Source organism: Leishmania martiniquensis, chromosome 36 (assembly GCF_017916325.1).
Source record: "Leishmania martiniquensis isolate LSCM1 chromosome 36, whole genome shotgun sequence".
NCBI classification, from domain to species: domain Eukaryota; phylum Euglenozoa; class Kinetoplastea; order Trypanosomatida; family Trypanosomatidae; genus Leishmania; species Leishmania martiniquensis.
In genome coordinates, this window is record NC_090171.1 from 1542616 (window position 1) to 1565559 (window position 22944).

A 22944-nucleotide genomic window follows, 5' to 3' on the forward strand; every position below is an offset into this window, starting at 1 on the left:
TGATGGATACTTGCCTCGTTGCCACTGCCCTTTACACTTCCTCACTGGATCCAACGCTCCTCTCACCGCCTTTTGTGCGGTTGAAAGTTTTTTCTTTTCTCTTCGCGTCGCCCTTCCCATTCGCGGCGCACATCTGCTCCCTCTTCCTCGGCACTTAGCACACAAAGGCGCGAATCACCTGAAAGCCTCTGCGGCACGGGTTGGGTGGTGCCGGCAGCTTCTTTTACTCTTTATTTGGATGCTTGGCTTTGTGCTCCTCCGTTCGATTACTGGTGCCGAGGCCGTGGAGAGGAGAGCGCTTGAGCGTCCCAACACTCTCTCTTATCCCGCTGCTTTCGCTTGAGCTCGCCTCTTCTCAACGGGGCAGGCCGTGTATTCTAAAGAACGCCCTCGCCGACGCCGTGATTTTTTCTTTGACGTGGTCATGACGTCTCGGGAGCACCTCACGCAGGCGCGGCATGTCATGCTGCTGTCAAATGATGCTCCGGTGTTGAACAGATGCGCCAGGGAGGAAGCGCACCTCAAGCAGCGACTCGCTCAATCGACTGCAGCCTGCGCGCTCTTGACACAGCAAAGCCACGCCGCTGCCGCTCGTGAGGAGCGCTCCCACGAATCTCGGCTGCGAGCGCAGCTCACAGCTTTGCTCTCCGACGCGCCTGATATAGTTTTGCCGTCCGTCACCACACTCTCCACCACGCAAGATTCGACCATTGCTGCAGAAGGTGGCGGCAAACACGCAGCAGCAGCGAACGGCTGTTCTACGCCCCGGCTCACCATCGCTAGGAGCGCTGCTGTGATACCGTCTCCGGGCCTGAAATCGAGCAGCGCTACAGCTGCCGGGGAGAGCGCCACCCCCGCCGCATCGCCACCTTGCATGGTGGGGTTCCCAGACGCGTTTGAGTCCAGCGGCTTCAAGTCCACGATTCACTGGGCCTCGGTGGCGTACGACGAAACGTTTCTCACTGCGTATGGCCCTCGCCAGTGCCGCAAAGAAGCTCAGGCCAAGATGCTCGCAGGCACAGGAGGCTCGGCAGCGGCGCGCGAGGCGCAGCCGCACAGGCTCATGACCGCCGTCGCGTGCTACTTGCTGAATGAAGTGCTCTGCGCCGACGCAGCGGTGTCGAAGCTATGGCAGGAGAAGCTTCGCCAGCCGATCTTCGACGCTATCTTCAGCTCGCATACCATTGCGATGGGGCAAGAACGGTGTCGTGCGCAGCGTGGCGGTGGCGTCGGAAGCGCTACCGTCGCCGATGCCATTGTTCATAGAACGATTGGGCCGACTTCCTCTCTTCTACCGGGCCATGCGGCCGACTGCTCGGGAGCGACGTCATTTCCGCCCCGCACCAACACTTACACCACGCGTGAGGGCTTTGCGTTGCTTCGCCTTTGGTTTGAGGAGGTGGCAGTGGAGCAGCGGGAGAAGGCGTCCGTGTGCCATCGCGTTCGTAGTCTTCAGGACGCCATGGCGCGTCGTCAGATGGCCGTCCGATTCTTCCAGCGGCGCGCGCACCAGGCAGAGCTACAAGCACTTTTCACTGTATGGCGCGCCCACACTCGGCAGCGTCGCGCGAATCGCCGCGCTATGGAGTGCTACTTGATGAAACGGCACCACCGCCATGTGGAGGAGACGGTTTTCTTGCGCTGGCGCCGCTTCACTCTTCGCTCCAAGGTTGAGGCGCTACAGCGGCGTGTGCTCAACCTTGCGGCGAGCCGAGACTCCGCCGCGCGCGAGCACGCCGCCGCGCTGCGGGAGCTGCAAGACCAACTCTCCAGGAAGCGTCGCCAGCACTTGGAGGAGGCTTTTGAGCGAGACACGCTGCACTCGCAGGTGCTAGATAGTCACGCCATGGAGGTCGACGCGCTGCAGCTGATGCTGAAGATGGAGAAGTTGCAGACGGTGGAGTCCAGTAAGTGGGCGATGCGGTGGGAGCGCGTGGCAAAGACGTTTCGCCCCGCAAAGCCCTGCCCGGCAGTCCCCCGCTCCATCTGGGCTGTGGCCCGTGCCCTGCTAAGCACTGAGGAGGCCTTGGCTGCCGTGATACTGCAGCACAAGGGAGATCAGCTAGTGCCGAGCCAGACGCCAGGCTCGCTGATGCCGCAGGCGCGGCAGCAGATGGAGCAGGTGCTGCTGATGTGGGTGAATTCGATCATGGAGGCGTCGCCGCAGGCGGCCACATGGGTCAACGTCGATGCCTTCACATGCGGCCAAAGGGCGGAAGAGCACGGCATCTTGCTCTCGCAGAAACACCCGTCCTCAAGGAAGTCTGCGGCACAACGTTCTGGCAAGGTGGCCGGCGCAGGTAACCCTAGATGCGAGTTCAACATCTACATGCTCGTTTGCCTTGTGCGCGAGCTGCGCCGGTGCTACACGAGGGCTGGGCTGATGGAAAAGGTGGAGGAATGGGACACCCCTGACGGCGCCAATGAGGGTGGCCCGTCCACCTTGGCGGACTGCTTCCAGGAACTGGCGCAGCTCATCGTAGCCCAGACGTGTGGCGGCCTCTACCCGCCACTGCTGGCCCACTGCCCCTCGTGGCCGCTCTGGTTCACGGCCGAAGGCGTCTTCTTCGAGCCTGCTTCGAACCTGGAAGGGCCGGCGCGGCGGCGGAGGCAGCAGCAGCAGCACACGACATTTCTATGGCTGCTCGCCTCGCTCCTTGTCGGCCACGTCCAGGTAATGTGGATGCCACCTTTCGGCGACAGGGTAGCACCACCGCTTCAGCGGCCGGCGGAGGAGACGGAGACGCTGCAATGCAAACACGAGGCAGAGATGATGAAACTCACTCAAGTCAGCTTTATAGCACGGCACGCTGCGCCGCCAGCTCGATTGGCCGCGGTGGCTCGAGGAACTTCCGTGGTGGCACCGAACACTCTCTTGCCAAAGAAGCGATCTGCTGCTCGGCCGGCGGCACCGTTCCCGGCGCGCGCCGCCACGAGGGCCTCCTCTGCCGCTACCGCTGTCGAGAACACGGAAGGCGAGGCTGCTGCTGGCTGGGGTATGACCCTGGAGGCGGCGCTGCGAGCACGCTGCCAGGAGGCGCGTGGTAGCACCCGCAGCAGCGGTAGCAGCGTGCTCTCTGGAACGGACTTGCGAACTGCCGCGGGTGAATCCCTGTCCGACATCGAGGCATTTCTGGGGATGGAGCCGACGCAGGTAGAGTCGCTCAAGGGCATGTCGGACACGTGCAGCAGCGAGGGCGAAGACGACAAAGATCGGTTGGTCGACGGGCTGCTTCATGAGCTTTTCAAAGCCGAGGATGCAGAGGCGCAGCAACGTCGCACCATGCGCCTGCAAGGGGGCGGGTGTGGCCGGCAGACTTGTGACACCGCTGCTGCCGCTGGTACTGCCAGGCCCGTTGACGGGAATCTCTCCAAAGGTGCCACCATTCTCACAGCGGAGCAGCTGAGGCTGCTGCGCTCCCTCCCGGGCCGAAGCTTCGGGTTCGACACGCTCCGACCCATCGCCACCGCACCGTCCAAGGCTGCACCAGAGGCAGGGGTGCCCTTGACAACCCACTCCAGTACCGCCAGTTACGCCTCTGCGGCTTCTCTCTACTCGTTTCTGGTCAATACCCTGAACGACACGGTAGCTCGGCAGCAGTGGCACGGGCTGGCGCGCATCGTGACGTCGCTGGTGGTGCGCTTTCATGTTCTTGACTATGAGGAGACCACGCGGCTGGTGGCCATGTTGGAAACGGCGAGGGAGAGTCATGCGGATTGGAAGAGCGCGAGAGTGTCACACCCAAGCCCGATGCCGGGCTCTGGCAGTCCGGCGGCCGGACTGCCTCCAGTCCCCGTAGGATGTACGCCTGCAATGACTACGAAGAAGAATGCCTGCGAAGGCGCTGCAGGCGTGGACAACCCGCGAAGTAGTGGCAGAATTGCCGCGCGACTCGTGCCCACGGCGCCATCACAGTTATCCCAGCCGCCACCGGCAAGGTGGCCGACTAATAAGGTGCAGCGGCATCTGGACAGGGCGCGCGGTTTCCCACGCACAACCATTGCGTCGGATTCGGGAGCGACGCCATCGCTGGAGGAGGTGGAGCATGCGGTGCCTGTCACCTCGGCACAGGCGTTGGCCACAACTGTAACCTCGGTCATGCTGGGCGAGGAGCTCCGCCGCCACGGTGCTCACGAAGAGGGCTCCGCACAGGAGAGCTTCAGCAACAACTCGCCGGCTGGCTACTCTGGACAAACGTTGACCTCGTTAGGGCCGTGCCCCTTCAGTGATCCTCCGAACAGTACCGAGGCATCGTCGATGATGGTGCCGCTTCTGTCTTCTGAGATACACACACCCGTCATTCCCACCGCGGCTTTCTTGTCTGCGGATGGAGATGCATACGGCGTGGAGCAGTATGCGGCGGAAGCGACGAATCACAGCTCAGGAATCACTCCAAAGTATCGCCGCGTCTCTCGCTCGGCCACGACGGAGAACGCACGCACCATCGCCGCCACCACCAAGAAGGCTGGAAAGCACGACTCTGCCGGGGTGCTTGCGCGTGACCAAGGCGCTGAAGATTCACGGCCTCAGGCCGATGCACCCGCGCCGCCTGTGAGGATGCACGAAACGGCGCAGCAGCCTTTCAAAGGCACGCAAGATGCATACTCGGGCACATTGGTGCACGACACCGCTGCCTTTGCAGAGGCCCATGCACGCGCTTCCACACGGTACTCGGCGCAGTCGCCGCCGCCATCCGCGCGTGCGGAACACACCGCAGCAGCAAGCGCTACATCGACCGGCTCAGCGTGTCTTTGGGCAACGGAGAATGTCTTAGCGCCCCTGCCCAATGCCTGCTCCTCTTCTAGTGCCGCCCCCTCTTCACGTCCAAGCGACACCCCTTGGACCGCCTCCGGCACCTACATATCACCCACAAACGTGACCTTGCAGGTTCCCCTACCTCCGACTCTCCCGGCACCGGCACTACCACCTTCACTTCCACCTCCACCGGCGCCACTGGCCGCACCACCTTCACCTTCACCCCCATCGGCGCCTGCTTCGAATGATTTACCGGACCCCACGACGGTGCCGCAAAACCCGCTTAGTCCGCTTGTCCTTCACGCCGCTCCTCCGCCGCAGTCGGGGGCTCAGAAGGGACGCAAAGACCATTTCCAGATGAGGCCTTGAGCAGTACGACGCTGTGCGAGTCACCGCCTTCCCCGCATCAGTCTCTGCCTCCTCTCTCTCGGAATACATCTTTGCTCTTTATCGTTTGATATATGCGTTCGAAAGCACGTTTGTCCGTAGGGGACTCATCTCATGTGCAGGGCATGCTTGTGTGTGTGTGTCTCCGCTTCTTTCCTCCTCCCTCCTCTCTCGTCTCGCTTTACTTGATGTGTCATGTTTCCCTCCGATGTACTCTATTTTTATCCTCCCTGGGCGTACGTGACCGTCGCTTATCATTCACATCGCCCCCTTCTCTCCCTCTCCTCTCCCCTCACTCGGTCTTTGGTTGCCCTCTGACTCTCTTTCTCACACATACAGACGCGCTCTCAACGCTCATGGATGAACCGCGAGCTCTTTTCACTGGAACGGCACCGTGCGCTGCTTCTCTGGGCTTATCAACAAGGCGGCGCGCGCGCTCACTCATTTCCTTCAGGGGAAGGAGGAGAGAAGGTGTGTATGCGCCCGCCGATGATGCCTCGGCTGCTTTTCCTCGCTCCCCATATCTGCGCCGCTGCTGGATCTGCCTCATATCCTCCGTCTTGTGTGCACCCCACGCCTGCCGCGCATGTCCGTGAAGGAAGCATGCCCGGTGTCTTCGGCCCCGCCGCTGCAGGAAAGAAAACGAAAAAGCTGGCGCGCCTATAAGGGGTGGGGGGGGGGATCGGCGCCCGGTGCACCGCCCATCTCACCACGGCGTACCCCATACTCTCGACACACGGCGGTTGTGTGCGCCGCATGATAGTGCATGATGACGCATACTTCGATCAGCGCATCCGCATTGCTTTGTCTCTGCCTCTCCACATTGCACACCTCTCTTTCTGCTTTCCTCCTCTGCTCTTCCTCGCGGTCTGAGTTACGAGCCGCAGCGGCCTCTCTTCCTCCCCCCTCCCCCCACACGCACCAGTCAGTGACGTGAGGTCTCCGGCACGCATCTCTCTTTTGGCGATTTAGATCTATCTGTGCGTTGTATCCTTCATGGTTGTCGCCGTTTTCTTCCTTCTCCGTGTGTAAAGCGCAGCGTCGGTGGCTCGGAACGCACACAGCACACACGTACACGCTCCGGTAGAAGCGTTCGACCCCGTCTTTCCTTAGGGCGTGGCATGCGTTTCCCTGTATGCCACTGGCAAGATTACCCCGCCTCCCCACGCCCCCCCTTTACCTTACAGTGCCATAGACAGAAAGATAGGATAGAAGGATCGGGCGCAAGCCGTCAGGAATGGCGAAAACGTGCGGCGACGTGGAGAAGGAGCTGGCGAACTTGCGGGTGCCCGCGCACTCGCTGTGCGAGGTTCCATTAGAGAGTGCCTCGCTGACGCCCTCCAACACAGTGATGACGCCCGGATACCGTGGTGGCACTGCGCAGGCTACCAAGAGTGGTAAACTACGAGAGCGCATCAAGCCCTATCCCGTCGCTCGCAGAAAACCGGCCTACTACGGCGTACTGGAGGACGCTGAGCGGCGACGCGCGCGCGAGATGCGGCGCACCTTGCGCCTCGCCGAGGCTGAAAAGCGAAAGCAGCGGTACCGAATGCTTGCTGCGGCGCTTGTGCTCATCATGGCACTTGGACTCGGCCTCTTGAAGCTTTCACATGTTGTATGAAGAGAAAGGATTCAGGTAGTGGCGTGTCTCTCCTCCGCCTTGTTGGCGCTTCCGCTGCACCAGGCTCGCATGATGCAGGAGAGTCTTCGAGGCTTCGTGGTGTGCGCGTGTCTGCGCATCATCACCTTTTTTTTCCTCTGAAGCTGCTGCAGCTCGCGCTTGACGCGCGCGTTGGAAGGCGGCGCGCCCACGATTGCATCGCACGGCTCTTGCTACTGGCGGCAAAAGTCAGCAGATGCCTTTTTTCAGCCAATGCAGATGGGGAGGGGGGCGAATGAAAGGAGAAAAAAGAAAGAAAGAGGGCCGGACTTCTCGACGTGTACGCCATTCCCCTTGCCCTCCCTTCCCCCCTGGTCTGCCGCCTCAGGTCCCTTCCCCCCCTGCATTTCGTTTTTCCCCTTGCTCCTTCGCTCCGTTCACCGCCGCCGACCTCGCCTTCCCCTAGCCCCTCCTCTTCGACCTCTCCACTGACGCGAGCGCCGCTTCCTCTTCTCGTTCGCCCATTGCACGGCTGCTCTGCGTCCATACGTCAGCCATGCCTCAAACGGCGGAGTGCGATGACAGCTGCAATTCAAGCAGAGAATGGAGGGCGCGATGTGGCGGAGCGCATGACCTTCGCCAGATGCCTTCCCTTTTCTCCCTTCCGCTTCATTTTATCGCTCTACGAGGTCGGACCGAACCAAAAATAGGCGGAGCGGACAACGCTCTTCGTGGCTGGACTCTCGATATACAGAGGAGAATACGTGCGTAATGTTCTGCCCCTCCACGCCTTTTTGGAGCTTCCAGGGCTTCGGCAGGAGAGGCTCTCTCCCTCTCTTTGTTGCCTAGCACCACTCTCTTGTGCTTAAAACGCATGCGAGTCAGTAGCGCTTCGCCGTGCCCCTCACTTGAAGCGGAGAGGAGAGGAGGACGTGCCTGCAGCCGATGACCGACGGAAGCTCCCCAGACAACTTTTTTCCTCGACCGTCTCCCTCTTTTTTTCCCCTTTGCTGTGGGGTCGAGCCTCACCTGCGTGCTTTCCACTCGTGTGCACTTCTGTCTCCACACAGGCACGTGCACACAAAGTGGGCACGGGGACCGCCACTCAGGGCTGACATACCCATACGCACAAAACGTGTTCACCAGACGACGAGTAAGCACGCTCTCTTTCACACGCGCCGCTTCATTCGTCGACAAGCTGAGGCGTGTGGTGGCCACTAGCTTTGCCTGGCGCTTCTCGCGGTGCTGTCGGGGGAGACTTGACATTTTTTTAATGCGGGTGCGCCTGTGTGGAGCTTGTCGAAGAGGTGCATCTTTTCTTCCAAGCCACCCGCGCGCAACGCGCTCCTGGAGCAGTATCTAAACACCTTGAGTACTGTTGTTGCTGCGCCGGCTGCCGCTAGCCTTTGGGCTCTTCACCAGGTTCCTGCGGTCTATTTCACAAACACGGCCGCCGACCAAGTCGCTCTCCTTCGCTCTCCGCCCGAACGTCTCTCCCTCCTTCGCCCCCCCTCTCTCTTTCCACCGCTTCGTGCACACTGATAGACATAATTCAATTTTGTTGCTGTTGGTGATTGAACGGCTGTGCGTGCTTGTCCGTGAAAGCCTTCATCTGTGTTGGTTCGCGTCAACTAACAGCTCCCTGGGGCGTACGTGTGTCGCAACAGCTTAAATTTTGACGTAGTACGCGATGGCAACGGCGCCATTGCCCTCGGTAAGCGAGGCTGCCGTACGCTCGGCCTGGTTCGCAGCGATCGACGCGACGGCTGCCATGACAACCACGGAGCCGCTGCAGCCCGCGGCAGAGTACACGGCGGACTCTTACCTTCCCGCTCTTTCTCTGCCTGGAGACCAGTCCGATTTTTTTGTGCAGCTCCGTGAACTCGATAGGGGGTTTGCCGAGGTATCCCCGTCGCTGTTCGTTCCACAAATGACGTTAGAGGAAGCATGCCACGCAAAGCCGAGCTTTTATCAGACCTTTCGCGGTGAGCGCGAAATCACGGAGACGACGTTCCATCCACTTCCATTGAAGCAGCGTGATGAGGCCGGAGAAGAGGCCGATGGCTTGGCGGTCAATGGCGGCCGCAGCTCGCGCAGACGTCGGCAAGAGGCGACCGTGCAGCCGCGCGGTACAGCCCCGCTTTACGGCGGCTTTCTAGGCGAAGAGGCGATGTCACCGAGCACGGCGGTGCAGCGCAAGCCAGACTTTATGCCGATCCTCCTAGTCCCTTCGGCTGCCACGGCTCCCCTGCAGCTTGTGAATATCAAGCAGTTTCTGGAGCACGGCGCTTATGTTGACCCCGCAAACTTGTACGTTGATCGGGAAACGGGAGTAGTCAATATCCGCGACTCCAAACCGCGCTCGGTGGTGGTGAGGCCTGGCAGCTTCCACGACCCACACAAGTACCGCGTCGCCTTTCGCCAATTTCGTGTTGTCGACGACCCGGACGAGGTGGACAACTGGGCGCATGTGTGCGGTTGTATCGTAGAGGGCAAGCTGTGGCAGCTGAGAGGATGGTATCCTCATGAGCAAGCGCAGTCGCGGGACCCGAGCCGCCTCTTCTCGCGCATTCGGGCCTTCCTAGCGTACTTTGAGGAGGACAAGGTCCCCCCGCAGTGCCGTGAGTGGAATGTGCAGAGTCTTGCCTTGACGCGCAACCTGCTGAAGGAACAGGTGCACATCGCCCTTGCCTCACAGTTCTGGGAGCAGCTCTACACCTTTCTAGATGAGCATCCGATGTTCTCCAAGTACACCATTCCCGTAACAGACGAGCGCCTATAGTGTCGCGCCAGGTGGGACTGGCGCAGCGGTGCGGTTACGTCTGTGTGGCGGGTGCTCGACTACTGTTTGCCCCTCTCTACTCTCCCAAGAGTTGTGTCATGTGTGCCAGCTGCGTTCGTGTGTGCGTTTTTGCCGGCCTCCCTCTCTCTTTTTTTGCTTTCAGTCGCCGCGCGGAGGCACAGAGGATGAGAGGACGGTATCGAGTGGGTGCACGTCTGAGCACCTTCCTTGCTGGCTCAAGGGCGTGATTGTGGGACTTCTCCGCATACTCTCGTCGTCGTGGTTGGTCAGCTGATTTCTGTGCACATTCTTTGCCTCCTCCCTCTCCTGTGCCTCGGGTAGCCCAGGTGAGAGAGGAGCAGGTGGGGAACTGCTAAAAGACGGTAACAGCAGGACTTTTTCAGGGCAGAGAGGGGCTCCTGCTCCTCTTGTGATGTGCGTGCGGGTGGGACGTTGAAGAAGGGTTGAGGGGCGGGGTAGGGTGGGCAAGTGCCCTGCTGGTTGCACGCGTGTAGCGCCGGGACCCCGTTTTCAGATGTCTTCCTTGCCTTAGCTGTGAGGATAGGGAAATGGAACAAAAAGAGGAACGCGCGCACGCACACACGCACACACACACACATCCACACACATGCAGAGGCACAGGCAGAGACGAACACGCACTAACGAGCATTTCCCAGAACTGGCCACAAAGCATGAGAATGGAAAGGCGCACGCGCACGAACACACAGAGCGAACAAATCTGAAGAATAAGAAACGAAAGAGCTGCAGTGTTGACACCTATGGCTTCCTGCCCTCCTTCTGCTTTCCTTCCCCGCCGTCCCCCCTCACGTTCAGCGCCTCACAGCTCCTTCGAGTGTACCTGACTCGCCATATCTCCGTTGCTTGTTTCCTGTTGTCCGTCGTTTTTTTTCCCATTTATGGAGCGGATCCAGCGAGAGGGACACAGAGATGCAGAGGTGGGGTAGGGGTATTCAACGGCTGTCGGGTACGGAAGAGGATGGGAAGCGGGGACAGGGAGCGAAACATCGTGCGCGACAGACGCGACATGCTCTCACGCTCTGTTCTCCCTTTTCATCGCTGTTTTGCCCCTGCCGCACCCCCCCCTTCCCTACCCCCTCTTCGGCCTTCTGCCTCCCTATTACGAAGGGCTCTTCCTTTGTGTGAGGGTGCACACATCACGCTGCGGCAGAGAAGATCGTCAAAGACAAATCAGGGAGCTGTGCTACTTTCTACCCCAGCTGACCGCTCTCTTTGACTCTCTCTCCCTTCTCGGTTTCCCGTGCGCGCGCGCGGTCTCTGTTGTTTGTTTTCGCTTAGGGAAACTTTCGAAGTGTGACTTTAGCCGATGATCTTTGTGTCCGTGTGTGTGTGTGTGTGTCCCGCTGTTCTCGTTGCTGTTGCACCGGCATCGCTCCATTGCGGTCTTCCTTCGGCTCTGCATTCTGGAGCTTCCTCCTCCCTCGTCTGCGTATGTGGGCAAGGCACTCTTACAGGGCGCCCATGCTCATGTGTATGCCTGTATTTGCCTCTGGTGCAGCGCTTCGGTGGAGCTTTTCTGATTGGGTGTGGGGAGAGGGGGCTGTCATGACAAAACACCCTCGACTTCAACGGAAGCAAATCGTCAGGAGAGAATGGGGAACATGCCTCCTCCCTGAAAACACAAAGTGAAGTGGGTAACTGGCCGTGGGGGCTCATGCCGATATTCAAGTGGGGGTGCATGTCTGCCTATGAGTGGAATGCGCAGCAAGAAAGTGCGGGGCCAGCTGCGCAGCACCGTGCATGAGTAAGTCTCGAGTCATGTGTGTCTCCGGGGGAGGGAAGGGGGACGGCTTCTGTCTCAGGTCTTCCTTACACGCCCTCACCTTCCCTACCATCACAGCTATGTGTTTGACAGCGCGTTTAGTGTCGGAGGTAGCGCTGTGTGATTCGGCGTGAGGCGCGTGCCGCTGGCGGGAGACACGTCTGCGTCTCTCTGCTCCGCTGGAGATGAGCGGCCAATGTCAACGATTATGGACTTCATATTTTTTCCGGATAGCAGCGATCCCTCGAGGGCAGACACGAAGGAAAATGTGAATCGCCGACGCCATCGTGAGCGACGGGCTGTGCTATTCGGATTGTGAATGTTTTTGTTTCTGTTTCGCCCCCCCTCCCCGTGGTCTGTGCGCGCCGCTCTGTGAAGTGGCAGACGCTGTAGTGCCGGCTACAGTGTATCCCAGCGTGTAGCCTTATTTCACGCACCGTTGAAGACGCCAGCTGCAGGAACGTGTCGAAAGAGTTCGGCAACCTCGGATTTTTGGGGAGGGCATCTACGTGTCGGCGGTCGTGCCGTTCCGCGTGGTGTACGTTGTTCCAAGAAGGCAACTGCGCTTAGCAACACAAGCCTCTCAGGCTTGTCGAAGCACCCTTTGAACCCCTTTTGCTTGAACACGCAAAGGTGCCCCCCCTCCGCTCTTCTCCCGGGCACGCGGCGTTTTCTCCTCTGCCTCTCTGTTTAGCGTCTCTCGTGTCGGCGCTGCGGATGCACGCGCATGCGTTTCATCTCTCCCTGCTCTCGCTCCCACTGGCACACACTTGATGAGCATCCACCACGGCTTGCAGCTTGAGAGAATTGCGCGCGCGCACACACAGGCCGGGGCACAAAAAACAGCTACGAAAACGAATAATCAAAGTGATTTCACACGATACCCACCCACCCACCCACATCCTATAGCCGGAAAATGCTCCGTCGTCTTGCCCACCGCTCCACGTCCTTCGTGACGGGGGCTGCCGTCCAGGCGCGCCACACCACCATTCTCTCTGTGCGAAAAGGCAACAAGGTAATCCTCATCGGGGACCGTCAGGTGACCTTGGGCGAGCGTATTGTGGCGAAAAGTAGCGCCTGCAAGCTGCGCAAGCTCAATGAGAATGTTGTTATCGGCTTCGCCGGCAGCACGGCCGATGCTTTCGCGCTGATGGAGAAGTTGGAAAATAAGCTGAGCGATTTTCCAGATCAGCTGTCTCGCGCTGCGGTGGAGCTGGCGAAGGATTGGCGCACCGACCGCGCGCTCCGCCGCCTCGAAGCGTCCCTCATTGTGTGCAGCAAGGAAGAGACGCTGGAGATCGACGGGCAGGGTAACGTCATCACCCCTGAGAATGACGGCATCATTGCGATTGGCTCGGGTGGCACGTACGCCAAGGCGGCAGCTCGTGCGCTCATCGACGTTGACGGCTACGATGCGGAGCGCATCGCTCGCAAAGCGATGAAGATAGCTACCGACATTGATGTCTTCAGCAACAGCAACTGGGATGTGGAAATGCTGACGCGTGAGGACGAGGCAGTCAAGAAGGAGGAAGCAGAGAAGGCGGAGAAGCCGGCTCAGGCCACGGAGTAGAAGTTGTGAGTGTGCTTGCGTCTCTGCCATTTCCTTGCAGCAACTCCCCACACGCACACACTTCCGTTGCCGCGTCGGCAGTCTTCAGCATGGTGGCGTACGCCAGCATGTCATCCCCACTTCTTCCTGCGCATTTCGGACGTAAATATCGTATGGTTAAGCTCTCGATTATCCTGTGTGTTGCCTATGTTCGGGTGTGACCGCTGGCGTTGTCGTTGTACCGAGTAGTAATCGAACAACAACAAAAAAGAAGCGCGCCATGATCGTGCTGGGGCAACCGACAAAGGCTTACGAACACGCGCAACAGGGCGATTGCCGATGGACGCACGTGTGTGCGCATCGGCACACTCGTCTTCGGCTTTTTGCACGTCGTCAACTTTGTGTGTGATTCGCTTCTTTTCCTTTTCTGTGCTATACGCCCTCCGTTGCGCAGCCGATGGGCTGCTGTGTTGAAGAAGCGCGCAGGCGCACAAGGAAGAAAGCGGCAACGACCACTAAGGGTAAACAGCGTAGCAGGATCCGACACCACAGCTTCTCGGTTTCGGCTTCGAGCGCTGCCTTCCCCAGCGCCTCTCCTCACCCCTTTTGCTCGCACACCCGATGAGAGCGGAGGGCGGAAAGCAAACTTCAAGGAACAGATGACTTTTCACGTGGCCCTTTTTGTGTGGTGACGAAAGAAGTGGTGGCGGCCGCACAGAGGGTTGCGGGGTCGGGAGGGCGTGTGCCTTCGGGGTGCGCGTCGTGGCGACCGATGCCGCTTCTGTGTACATCTGCTACGCATGGGCCGACTTCTTTGCTCGTAGCGCTCCTGCGCCAGTCCCTCCTCTTTCTCCCAGTCAGGGCACTCGCGATTCAGCTCACGTGGGCCCCTACGCATTCTATGCACTCCACCCCCATCTCGCTCCCTCTTTCTTTCTATCCCGCTATTCCGCTCCCGACACAGGCATCACGTGGCCCCGCTGGACGTGAAGGGTGTCGCTGGCGAGGCACCAAGGCGCATACACGAACCGCTTCTCCTGTGCCCCATCCTCCCCCTTCAGACCCGCCTCTCCGCACAAATCGCCTAACGCAGGAGGGCCACAAAGGCACCTTCAACCCAACACTTCCTCACGAAAACAAAAGCAGCCGAGGCAAAGAGTGACAGAAGCGCAGTGCCGGGAGGGAGAACGCAAAGGTGGAAAAAAAGGGTAGGTGGGTGGGAAAGCGAAAGCTCAAGGGCACGCACACCAACACACGCAGAAGGGGCAAGAGAGACAGATTCGCAAGCCAGCAAGTGGAGGCAGTGAGTGTGTCAGCAGCAGGTAGACAAAGGTCCAAGCAGGTGCATCACATAGATACCGATACGGGCCGATCTACATTACAGTTTGCGATTTCCCTGTCTGCTTGTGTGTCTCTCTGCGTCTGTGCTTGTGCTCGGCTGTTCGCCGCCTCTTCTCCTTTCTTCGATGCCTAATGGGGGTGTGCCTCGCATTCGCCCCCATCACGCCCCATTTCTTCACGCCTGGAGGACGTTCCGTTTTCTCTTGCGCACTTTTTGTTTTCTGCCGCGTTTCCAAATCGCTAATCGACTCGGCTAACAAATAGGCACGCAACTGCCCCCAACCCGCATACGAATAACACACGCACCAGGATACAGAGAGGGAGAGAAAGCGCTCCTCCTCTGGCTGCTCTTCACCTGCCATCGCCACAGTCTCCTGATATCCCCCTTTACCACCATTTCGGATTCGACGAACGTTGTAAGCAGTTGTGTTTTTATTTTATTCCTCGTCTCCTCTCCTTCCCTCGCAGGTTCTCTGTGTGTGTGTGTGTATGGGGGCTCCTCTCTGTGTTTTGGCCGGTATCTCTTTATTTCTTTATTTTTTCTTTTGTCGTTTTCGGAAGGCAAGGGGGCTTCCACCTCTTGCTTCCTCTAAGGCAGTAACGACGCGCTTAACTGAGTAGGTTCATAGCTCAGTGTATGCGTGTGCGGCCTCAAGAGCTGGAGGGCCATTGGACTCGTAGGCCACGCGAAGCAGTTCACCTCGCATCTCGGCTGACTCCCCTTACGGATACATCACTGACTTTTTTCTCGTCTTTTCTTGTGCGCACGCCTGTTGTACCGTCGGCAATGGGGCGAGTCGGCTCCTCCTATGCCGCTGACTTTCTGCACCTTGGCAAGACCAGCGCATCGTCACCTAGGCCGTCGAGAACGTCAGGCTTTGGCAACGGCGACGACTCCGCCTCTGGTGACGCTGCCCTGGTCAACCACGCGCATGGCCGGTTCCGAGGGCAAGAGCAGGAGCTGTGCCAGGGTGGCGCTTCGAGAGCGTGCAACGGCAAAAAACAGCATGCCCTAGGCCTCTGTAAGTCGATGGCGGGGCCGGAGAGTGCCTTGACAATCCTGCCGCCGCTGGCGAAGGACGGCAGCTTATGCAATGCGGATCATGTGCAAGTTGGCCACGCCGGCGGCTGGCGAAATAGGCACTCATGGGAGGATGACAGCGGCTTCCCCGGGAGAAGTGCGTACGGGGCTTTGGGGTGTGTGCCGTTGCGCCAGCCGCCACCGCCTCTGTTCCTTGGTGTGCGGCTCCCACCGTGGTGCCGGTCCGCGTCGCCGGCTGCATATCCGCTTTCTGAGGATGGCCTGACGAGCGAACTCATGGACTTTTCTCGCTATCTTCAGCTGACCCCCCATGAGGAGGTGTCACGAGCGCGGCTGCTTGACTACGTGCAGGCGTGCGTAGAGGAGTTGTGGGGCCCTTTTAAGATCGGGTGCGAGCCAGGGGCGACAGCACGGGTAATACTCTACGGCAGCTACGCCTTTGGGCTTTCTCTTCCCAGCAGTGACATTGATGTTGCCCTCACCTTCCCGGCCGAAGAAGCGGAGGACGCCGCGAGGGGCTCGGCTGAGGAAGGCCGTGAAAACCGCGCCTCGGCTGCGCTGAGGATCTCAGCGAGACGCCAGGCGCTGCATCTCGAGCGTCTCCGCGACCTCGCCAGGCAGCTTCGGAAGTCTGCGGCATTTTCTGCACTGGAGGTGGAGATACATGACCAGTGCCGCGTCCCGCGCATTCATCTCCGGGGCACGACCCGCGGAGGCGTGTCGTGTGATATTACTACCTCCTTCGTCTCGGCGCGCGTCGCCTGCATCGTGGCGCGGCAGCGGCTGTGGCTGCAAGACTCCCCGCTCGCGGTCTTTCTCGTGCGCATCACCAAGGCAGCCGTGAAGCAATGGGGCCTCAACGAAGTCTTCTCCGGCGGCCTCGCCTCGACGGCGCTCTACTGCCTGGTGCTCCGCTTTCTCGCCCAGATGGAGCAGCTTTGCCAACACGCACAGGTGGAGGAGAACTTGTCTCCGCCGCGCTACGAGGAGGCCGCCACCACGTCGGCGACAGCCTTCCTTCCTTCGCCGCCCCAAGCGTCGCTGCCGCCTTTACCAGAGCTCTCTATACCGCACTCAGCCCGCGGGTCTTGCGAGGCACCTATCCCAACGTTCACCAGCGCTACTTGGGCGGGCCGTGGTGGCGACACGCTGATCGCAGCGGCAGCCGTTCCTTCATATGTGCCGAGCTGGGCCGTCGAGCGCATGAAGTACAGCTTGGGCAAGTCCACATCCTTGCGCGATGTGAAGGAGGACAACGCGCTGGGTCTTTCCGGGAAAACCGCTTGCTCCCTCTCCCAGTGGGGCAGGGTGCGCAGTGCGTGCCAGGAGGACAAGGAGGCAGACGACGAGGTGGACGGATACACGCAGGCGGGCCTCTCGCTCAGTTCCGGAGCCACCACCACTGCGACTACGCCGACTGCCTACACCTCCGCGTGCGCGCTGTCGTCGTCTGCGAGCGACTCTCACGAGGGTGGCGCAGCTTCTGTATCGGCCACTGCTATAGGGCCAGCTCATGTCGATCCTGCTGCGAAGAGCGAGAGTGAGCTTCCAAGTGCGCAGGAGCTCACTCGACTCGCGCAAGCGCGGTATGGTGCATCACCAGGACGTCTGCTGCTAAAGCTGTGGCGATTTCTCTCTGACGATGCGTTTGTGACCGGGTATCAGGTGGCAGACGCCTTTGGAGACGACCTGGTGTGGTGCAACGGTGGAGAGGGGTGCGGCTTGAATGTGGGATGCGCACAGCTTCCGCTAATGTCCTCTCTTGAACAGGCCACATTCGCGAGCACTGCGAGCTCCGACCTTTCCGCCGCAACTTTCCGCCTCCCTGAGCTACTGTCACTCTTTCGGCACTCGAGCGCGTCACTTGAGGACATGCTCTGGTATCAACGCTACCCGTGGCGCACCGCGCCCACCATGCTTTCCACCGTCTTTGTCGATCCTCGGCTGCCGACAGCTTCGTGATGGCGTTTGACGTCGCTGGAGCGTCTCTTACTCGGCAGCATCACTAACAAGGCGGGCTGTGTGCTGCCACCAGAGTGCATGCGATCGCAAGGGGCCCAAGTGCTCACGCTGTGAAGGGTAAGGGCGGGGGAAAGCCTCGAGCCGCCCCGAGGGAAATGCGCCGGGGTGGTGGTCGGCATCCTGTGAGCACCTGCAAGGCGACCTTCAAAGCGGGTGTGGGCCGTGCCTGCGGCAGAGGCCGTGCTCGGAAAACGGGGCCAGCGCTGCTGTAGCGCGTGCCTCACGGCTGCTGCGCACAAGCGCGATGACTCTGTGACAGGGCGCGCAGCGTGAGGCGCGGCTCATGTTGTCGGGGCAGAATGGATGCGTTGAGAAATGTTTGCGTCACCCCAGTGGGTGGGCAACGTTGAACTGCACTCACTTCGCTCTCACGATATGCTCCGGTTGAGTAGGGCTGGCTGAGGTTAGGATGGGAGTGGAAGCGGCCCGGCGCAATGACCCTCAAGAGCCGTTCTCGGTGATGTGCCCGCTCACTCCTGGGGCCTCCTTTTTTTCTCGGCCTCTTCCCCCCCTCTCCCTTCCGCGGCGAACTTATTCCTCTCGCTGCCGCCGCCATACCAAGAGGATAGACGACTTCCTTTCGGTATTTTTGACAGATTCTTGTCGCGATGCCGATTCTTCACCCTTCTCTGTAGTTTCTGCACACGGTCGTGCACTCGCTTTGTGGCCACGGCCGCGGCAGTCCCCCCCTCCCTTCTCTCTCTGCCTTTCCCCCTGGGGAAGAGACGAGGAAGGAGGAGGGGGGTCGAGGTGAGGAGAGACACAATCATTTGCCTCATTTGTGGGCGTTTTTTTTAAAGCGCATCGTTGGCTTATCGTGGGCGCCAACGTTCTGTGGTTCGCGCTCGCCGTCGACAAGTTGGGAAAATGTCGCACAAGCACAGGCGCGCGACGCACAGAGAAAAAGGGTGAAGGGTACGAGGAGAGAGCCGCGACGGTAAAGCAGTCTACAAGGGTGGCGCGGCTCCATGTGATCTACTCGCCCAGAACGTCATTGGGTATTATGTTCAAAGAAGATAGGCTGCACTCCGGAGCAGAGGGGAAGGGGGGACAGATGTGGCGCCTCTCCTCCTCTCTCTTTTTTTGCTGCCGGGGCTCACCAGCTCCTCCATACCCCCTCCATCGACTGTAGCAGGCAGGCCTCCGTCTCTCTGCACTTCTCCCGACGGTGTGAGCATTATCCTCTCCCTCTCTCCGCTTTGCCTCCTACATGCGGCCTCACTCATGACACGTGAAGAAGAGCAGAGAGCCACCACGCACATACACGTGTACGAGCGCACTTTTACTCGGCCACAGCATCTCATCGCCTCCCTATTGCAGATGCCTATCCACCAATACGACGGCTGGTCATATGAGCGACTTCGGCAGCAACGCAATCGAGCCCACTTCTTGCTCGAGGATCCGTACCGCTACGTGACGGTGCTGCTAGTATCAAAGCGGGGCCAGCCTGATGAGCTGAAGTGCATTGACAGTCCCTGTTACCACGCTGCCGGCCCACTGGGCGAGGGCGACATTGTGGAAATTGAGGATCTTCTTTGCCTGCGCTGCCCATGGCACCGGTATCTTGTCAACATCGAGAACGGGGAAGAGATTCTTCTCAAGGTGGACCCCAACTCCGAGCAAGGGGCTGGTATGGTCGGCCGCCATGCCGCCCTGCCCACTTACCCCATGCACGTAGCCGATCCGTCCGCTGGGGGCGTGATGGTGGTACACGGGAAGAAGGTGCAGCGAGTGCACCGTGCTTGGCTTGAGGAAGCCACCGGCATCCTGTCCATTGAGGTGGCAGATGAGGCGGTCATGCGACAGCATCCCGTCCAATCTGACAAGCCGGCCAGCAGCGTAAAAAACGGCGGCATCTGCATGCAGATCTTTGACATTAAGGCACGGGGTCTTGACAAGTTGTGAGCACGCTCGCATACGCGCACGCGCGTGGTATCGTATCGGGCGCCACCGCCTTTCTCTCGAACGCAATTTTCGGTGCTCATTAAGAAGGGGTTGCAGTGATGACGTGCACACAGGGAGAGAAGTAAGGGCATGGGGCTCGGAAGGAGCTCGTGGCCCCCGCCTCGGCTCTTCTCCGCTGTCTAGGACTGCTTCCCTAGTCTCAGCAAGCGGGCATCCATGCGCAGCATTGCTTCTCGATCCTCATTGCCCCCCCTTCCTCCCTCTCTCCCCCTTCTTTAGTGCCCTAACCTCGCACCTTGACGAAGTGCCTGCTCCCTTCGAAGTGGTGCTGAGTGCAATGTAAAATGAGCAGATTCGCCACCCCCCCTCCCCCCTCTTGTAGGCTGTTTCGCTGCAGCTTTTCGCTTACTGGTTTTCATACGCCATGAGGTGGGGAAGCGAGGTGATGAGAGGTATTGCCGCTGCTACTGCTTTTTTCACACGCTGGCCTGTGTTTTCCTCGCACTCGAATGGAAGCCATGGCGAATACAGGTCGTCTCCCCTCCATAGACCACCGCCATCATGCGGGGAATGTGTCCGGCTTCCATTTGCTTCACGGGAGCTCTGAAGGTAATGAGCATAATCAGCGAGAGGCTATCGCACGGACCAATGGCGCAGGTTTCTTTGTTGCGTTCCGATTACCTACCCCCAGAAAAAAAAACTGGCTGGCGCCTTCCCTCCAGTCTTGTGGAGGCCAGCAGACACCTCAGCTGGAAGATTTCCCCTTCCGCTTGCTCACCTGCTTTCCTTTGCTGCGCCTTTTCGCCTTCCACTCTGCACCGGCGTGACACCACCAGCAGAAGCACACACACACACAATATATCTATATCTATATATATATACATATATATATAGCCCATCACCTCCTCGTTACAGTAGCGGGCTTGTGCTGCTCCGTCACGTGGTGCTGCCCACACACGCCACCATATTAGCGCGTACGCTTTCTCTCTTGTCCGACCTGCTCCACTACGGCGGACCTTTCCCGTAAACCGAGGAAGACATATTTCCTTTACGTGCACCCATTCTAGGTGTGTCTGCGTACCTTCTTCGAGGCCCTACGTGCGGCGCAGCGGCATCCGGACTCGTCTACATCTTGTGCTTCTCATCCGTTGACGAGCGCCTTCCTCTTGGCATCTCCGTTCCTCTCTCTCTATCTGCCACGAGGGGCCATTAGCCCCTCTTGCCTCGACGTGGTGCTCAGTGGCGAGAGTGTGTTGACACGAGACGCGAAAAGAAGCGAAGAGTTGAGGTGAAGAATAGGATACGAAGGCGCCGAGACTCGAGGACAGTGACGCGTGAGAAGCACCCCTTTTTGAAGCTACGCATCTGCGCCCATAAACTGACAGACGGGCACAGGAGGCCCGCACATCACAGCAGCGACAACAGCACCGAAAGGGTGGGCAAATGGACAGCATGTCAAATCCGCTCATCAGCAGTGTCGCTGATATCTCGCTCTCGGATGCACAGATCCGGTCCTATGGCCGGTGGCTCGTCGCCGTAATCGGAGCCTACTACGTGGTCAGATCCTGGCAGAAGGATGTGCCCGCCGATGTCCAGGTTGCAATCACAGGCCACATGGTTCAAGGCTACGACCGCAGCACCATCACTACCCGCCTGGAGCAGCGCCATATCCGCCAGCTTCTCCAAACATTTACCGGACTGAATGAGCTGCGCCAGCAACTGCGCTCAGAGACGGACAAAGAAGCGAAGCTGCGCGGATGGCAACGAGTGTTTCGGCTGACGCTAATCAGCATTGCCGCCATCAACTATACACACAGCCTCACGATTTCGCTACTGGCGGTCAAGAACATGGTTCGAGTGCTTGTCTTCCTGCTGAGTCGTCGCGAGAGCGCGGCACAGTCCAGCAGTCGAAGCGGCCCTGCCTCGACTGTCCGGGCGTGGTGGTCAGGTGGGTGGCGCGGCGGTTTGACCGGCATCATGGTGGAGTCGATGATGGAAAAGTTGGCGGCGCAGGCGAGTCAGCAGGCCTCGCCGTTTGTAGACGCAGAGCTCGAAGAGGAGGAGGTGGTGACGGAAAGGCCTCGGCAACAGCCCGTACCGCCGCCGATCGATGGCTTGACCGCCTTCGTTCAGGCGCAGCAGCAGCAGATGGTGGAGGCGGTGCAGGGGGAGAGTCTGCGCCAGGTGGAGCAGGCGTTCTCGGTACGCGCAATGCTGGAGGTAGCGGTGCCACGTATCGTCGCATGTGCCGCAGCTGCGGTAGACAGCGCGATTGCGGCGAGGCCGGTGCACCTCTTCAGCATCAGCGGCATTGTCCGCGCTGTGGACCTGCGTAGCCTTTTGCGGGACATTTCCCTTGGAATGGAGCGGCGCGCTTGCGTTGCGGAGTGGGTGCGGCAGCCTCACCTATCTTCGATGCCTATATACCCCCTGCGCAACGGTGCGAGCTCGTCCCCATCGGCCTCACCGCCAAGGCACGTAGAGGCGAGCAAGGGTCGCGCGCATCTAGACGAAGAGGAAGAGCTGCTCGACGAGCCAGACCAGTCTGTGACGTCATCGGAGGACATCATTGAGTTTCCTCACGGGTCTACGACACTACTGCGCTCCGATGGTCGCCCCGTTCGCCGCCGCGCTGGCGACTGCCGCGAGGACCACATTATTGGAGAGATTTTCGGCCGCCGGCTCACGGCGGAGGAGGAGGCGCTGCAGGAGGAGGCGATGCGCCGCGATCATCTCCTGAAGGGGCAGATGGCGGGGTTCTTCACAGAACTCGCACACAGTGCCAGCTTTGGGGAGCTTTGTATCACGTATGCTGCAGAGCTGCTGGCGACGCAGTTCAAAGAGGCGGGCGACATCACCCGCGTCAAGACGTATGACGCGGCGACAGACACGGCCAAGATGGCCATGGTGATTGCCGCCCTTGACAACTGCCGGCTGGCGGCATTGGAGGAGGAATGCGAAGTAAAGCCGTACATGCGGCTCTTCTGCGAGGAGACTATTCGCGCGACTTGTGCGCGTTGACGCACGCCGCTGCCCCCCCACCCTCCCCTCGAAGTCTTCGTTTCAGTGCAAAATCCTTAGCTTGTGCGCATGCCTGCTCGTGTGTAAGCTGCCCACGAACGCAGTGCGGAGGGTGCCGTGTGTCTCCACATCAATCGATGTGCTAACCATCGTAAATGCTTCTATAAAGGTGAGATGAGACAGGCACGAGAGAGACGGAAAACGAAAGCGACCCTGTGGTTTCTCGAGGCAGTGACGGATGCCTCACCCGTCCCACCCCGTCTCTCCGGAGGAAAGCGAACAGAACATGCACAAGCTCTGTGTTCTGCGCCGCTCTGTGATACTGACTAACCCTCGCCCTCCACTCTTCCCCTCCCTCCCACCCTCGCCCTGAGGGCTACAAGACGTAGGCCAGTAAGGAGGTGCTGCTCTGGCCGCACTCGTATGCTTCATTTTTTCTCGCTCTGGCTCTCGTTGCACTCACCCTGGAAGATGTATCAAACTTCAGAGACGTGGCGTAGTGGCATGGGGATTGTGTGATGAGCGAGGCCGCCTCTCAGCTCTGCGTTTTTTTCCTTTTCGTCTCCGCAGTCTGCCTTCAGATCTTTTCCTCATCTGTGCCGCCCATCTCCTTAAGTTCTCTCTTCCTATTCCTGCAGCGTGCACCTGCAACTTTTGCCTATCTCTGTGTGTGTCTGTGTGTGTGTGTGTGCCTTCTGCCGCCACGGAACTATTACGGTGTCTCCTCGCTATTCCATC

At 59.5% G+C, this 22944-nt stretch overlaps 7 protein-coding genes across 7 annotated transcripts; all 7 read left to right on the plus strand.

The window, feature by feature from the left end:
• Positions 1–424: 424 nt before the first annotated feature.
• On the plus strand, positions 425–5125 carry LSCM1_00426 (uncharacterized protein; the record flags this gene model as incomplete). The annotated part of the gene is made up of 1 exon (XM_067318077.1): positions 425–5125. The coding sequence occupies one exon, from the start codon at positions 425–427 to the stop codon at positions 5123–5125; it is 4701 nt and encodes a 1566-aa protein (XP_067174182.1).
• A 1255-nt stretch (positions 5126–6380) lies between these two features.
• Positions 6381–6764, plus strand: LSCM1_00427 (uncharacterized protein; the record flags this gene model as incomplete). Its single annotated transcript, XM_067318078.1, has 1 exon — positions 6381–6764. The coding sequence occupies one exon, from the start codon at positions 6381–6383 to the stop codon at positions 6762–6764; it is 384 nt and encodes a 127-aa protein (XP_067174183.1).
• Positions 6765–8433: 1669 nt separating this feature from the next.
• LSCM1_00428 (uncharacterized protein) lies at positions 8434–9525 on the plus strand (the record flags this gene model as incomplete). The annotated part of the gene is made up of 1 exon (XM_067318079.1): positions 8434–9525. One exon carries the CDS (start codon positions 8434–8436, stop codon positions 9523–9525), a length of 1092 nt encoding a protein of 363 aa, XP_067174184.1.
• A 2717-nt stretch (positions 9526–12242) lies between these two features.
• LSCM1_00429 (uncharacterized protein) lies at positions 12243–12896 on the plus strand (the record flags this gene model as incomplete). The annotated part of the gene is made up of 1 exon (XM_067318080.1): positions 12243–12896. One exon carries the CDS (start codon positions 12243–12245, stop codon positions 12894–12896), a length of 654 nt encoding a protein of 217 aa, XP_067174185.1.
• Positions 12897–15003: 2107 nt separating this feature from the next.
• On the plus strand, positions 15004–17220 carry LSCM1_00430 (uncharacterized protein; the record flags this gene model as incomplete). Its single annotated transcript, XM_067318081.1, has 1 exon — positions 15004–17220. The coding sequence occupies one exon, from the start codon at positions 15004–15006 to the stop codon at positions 17218–17220; it is 2217 nt and encodes a 738-aa protein (XP_067174186.1).
• Positions 17221–18600: 1380 nt separating this feature from the next.
• On the plus strand, positions 18601–19185 carry LSCM1_00431 (uncharacterized protein; the record flags this gene model as incomplete). Its single annotated transcript, XM_067318082.1, has 1 exon — positions 18601–19185. The coding sequence occupies one exon, from the start codon at positions 18601–18603 to the stop codon at positions 19183–19185; it is 585 nt and encodes a 194-aa protein (XP_067174187.1).
• A 1443-nt stretch (positions 19186–20628) lies between these two features.
• LSCM1_00432 (uncharacterized protein) lies at positions 20629–22206 on the plus strand (the record flags this gene model as incomplete). The annotated part of the gene is made up of 1 exon (XM_067318083.1): positions 20629–22206. One exon carries the CDS (start codon positions 20629–20631, stop codon positions 22204–22206), a length of 1578 nt encoding a protein of 525 aa, XP_067174188.1.
• Between the last annotated feature and the right edge of the window lie 738 nt (positions 22207–22944).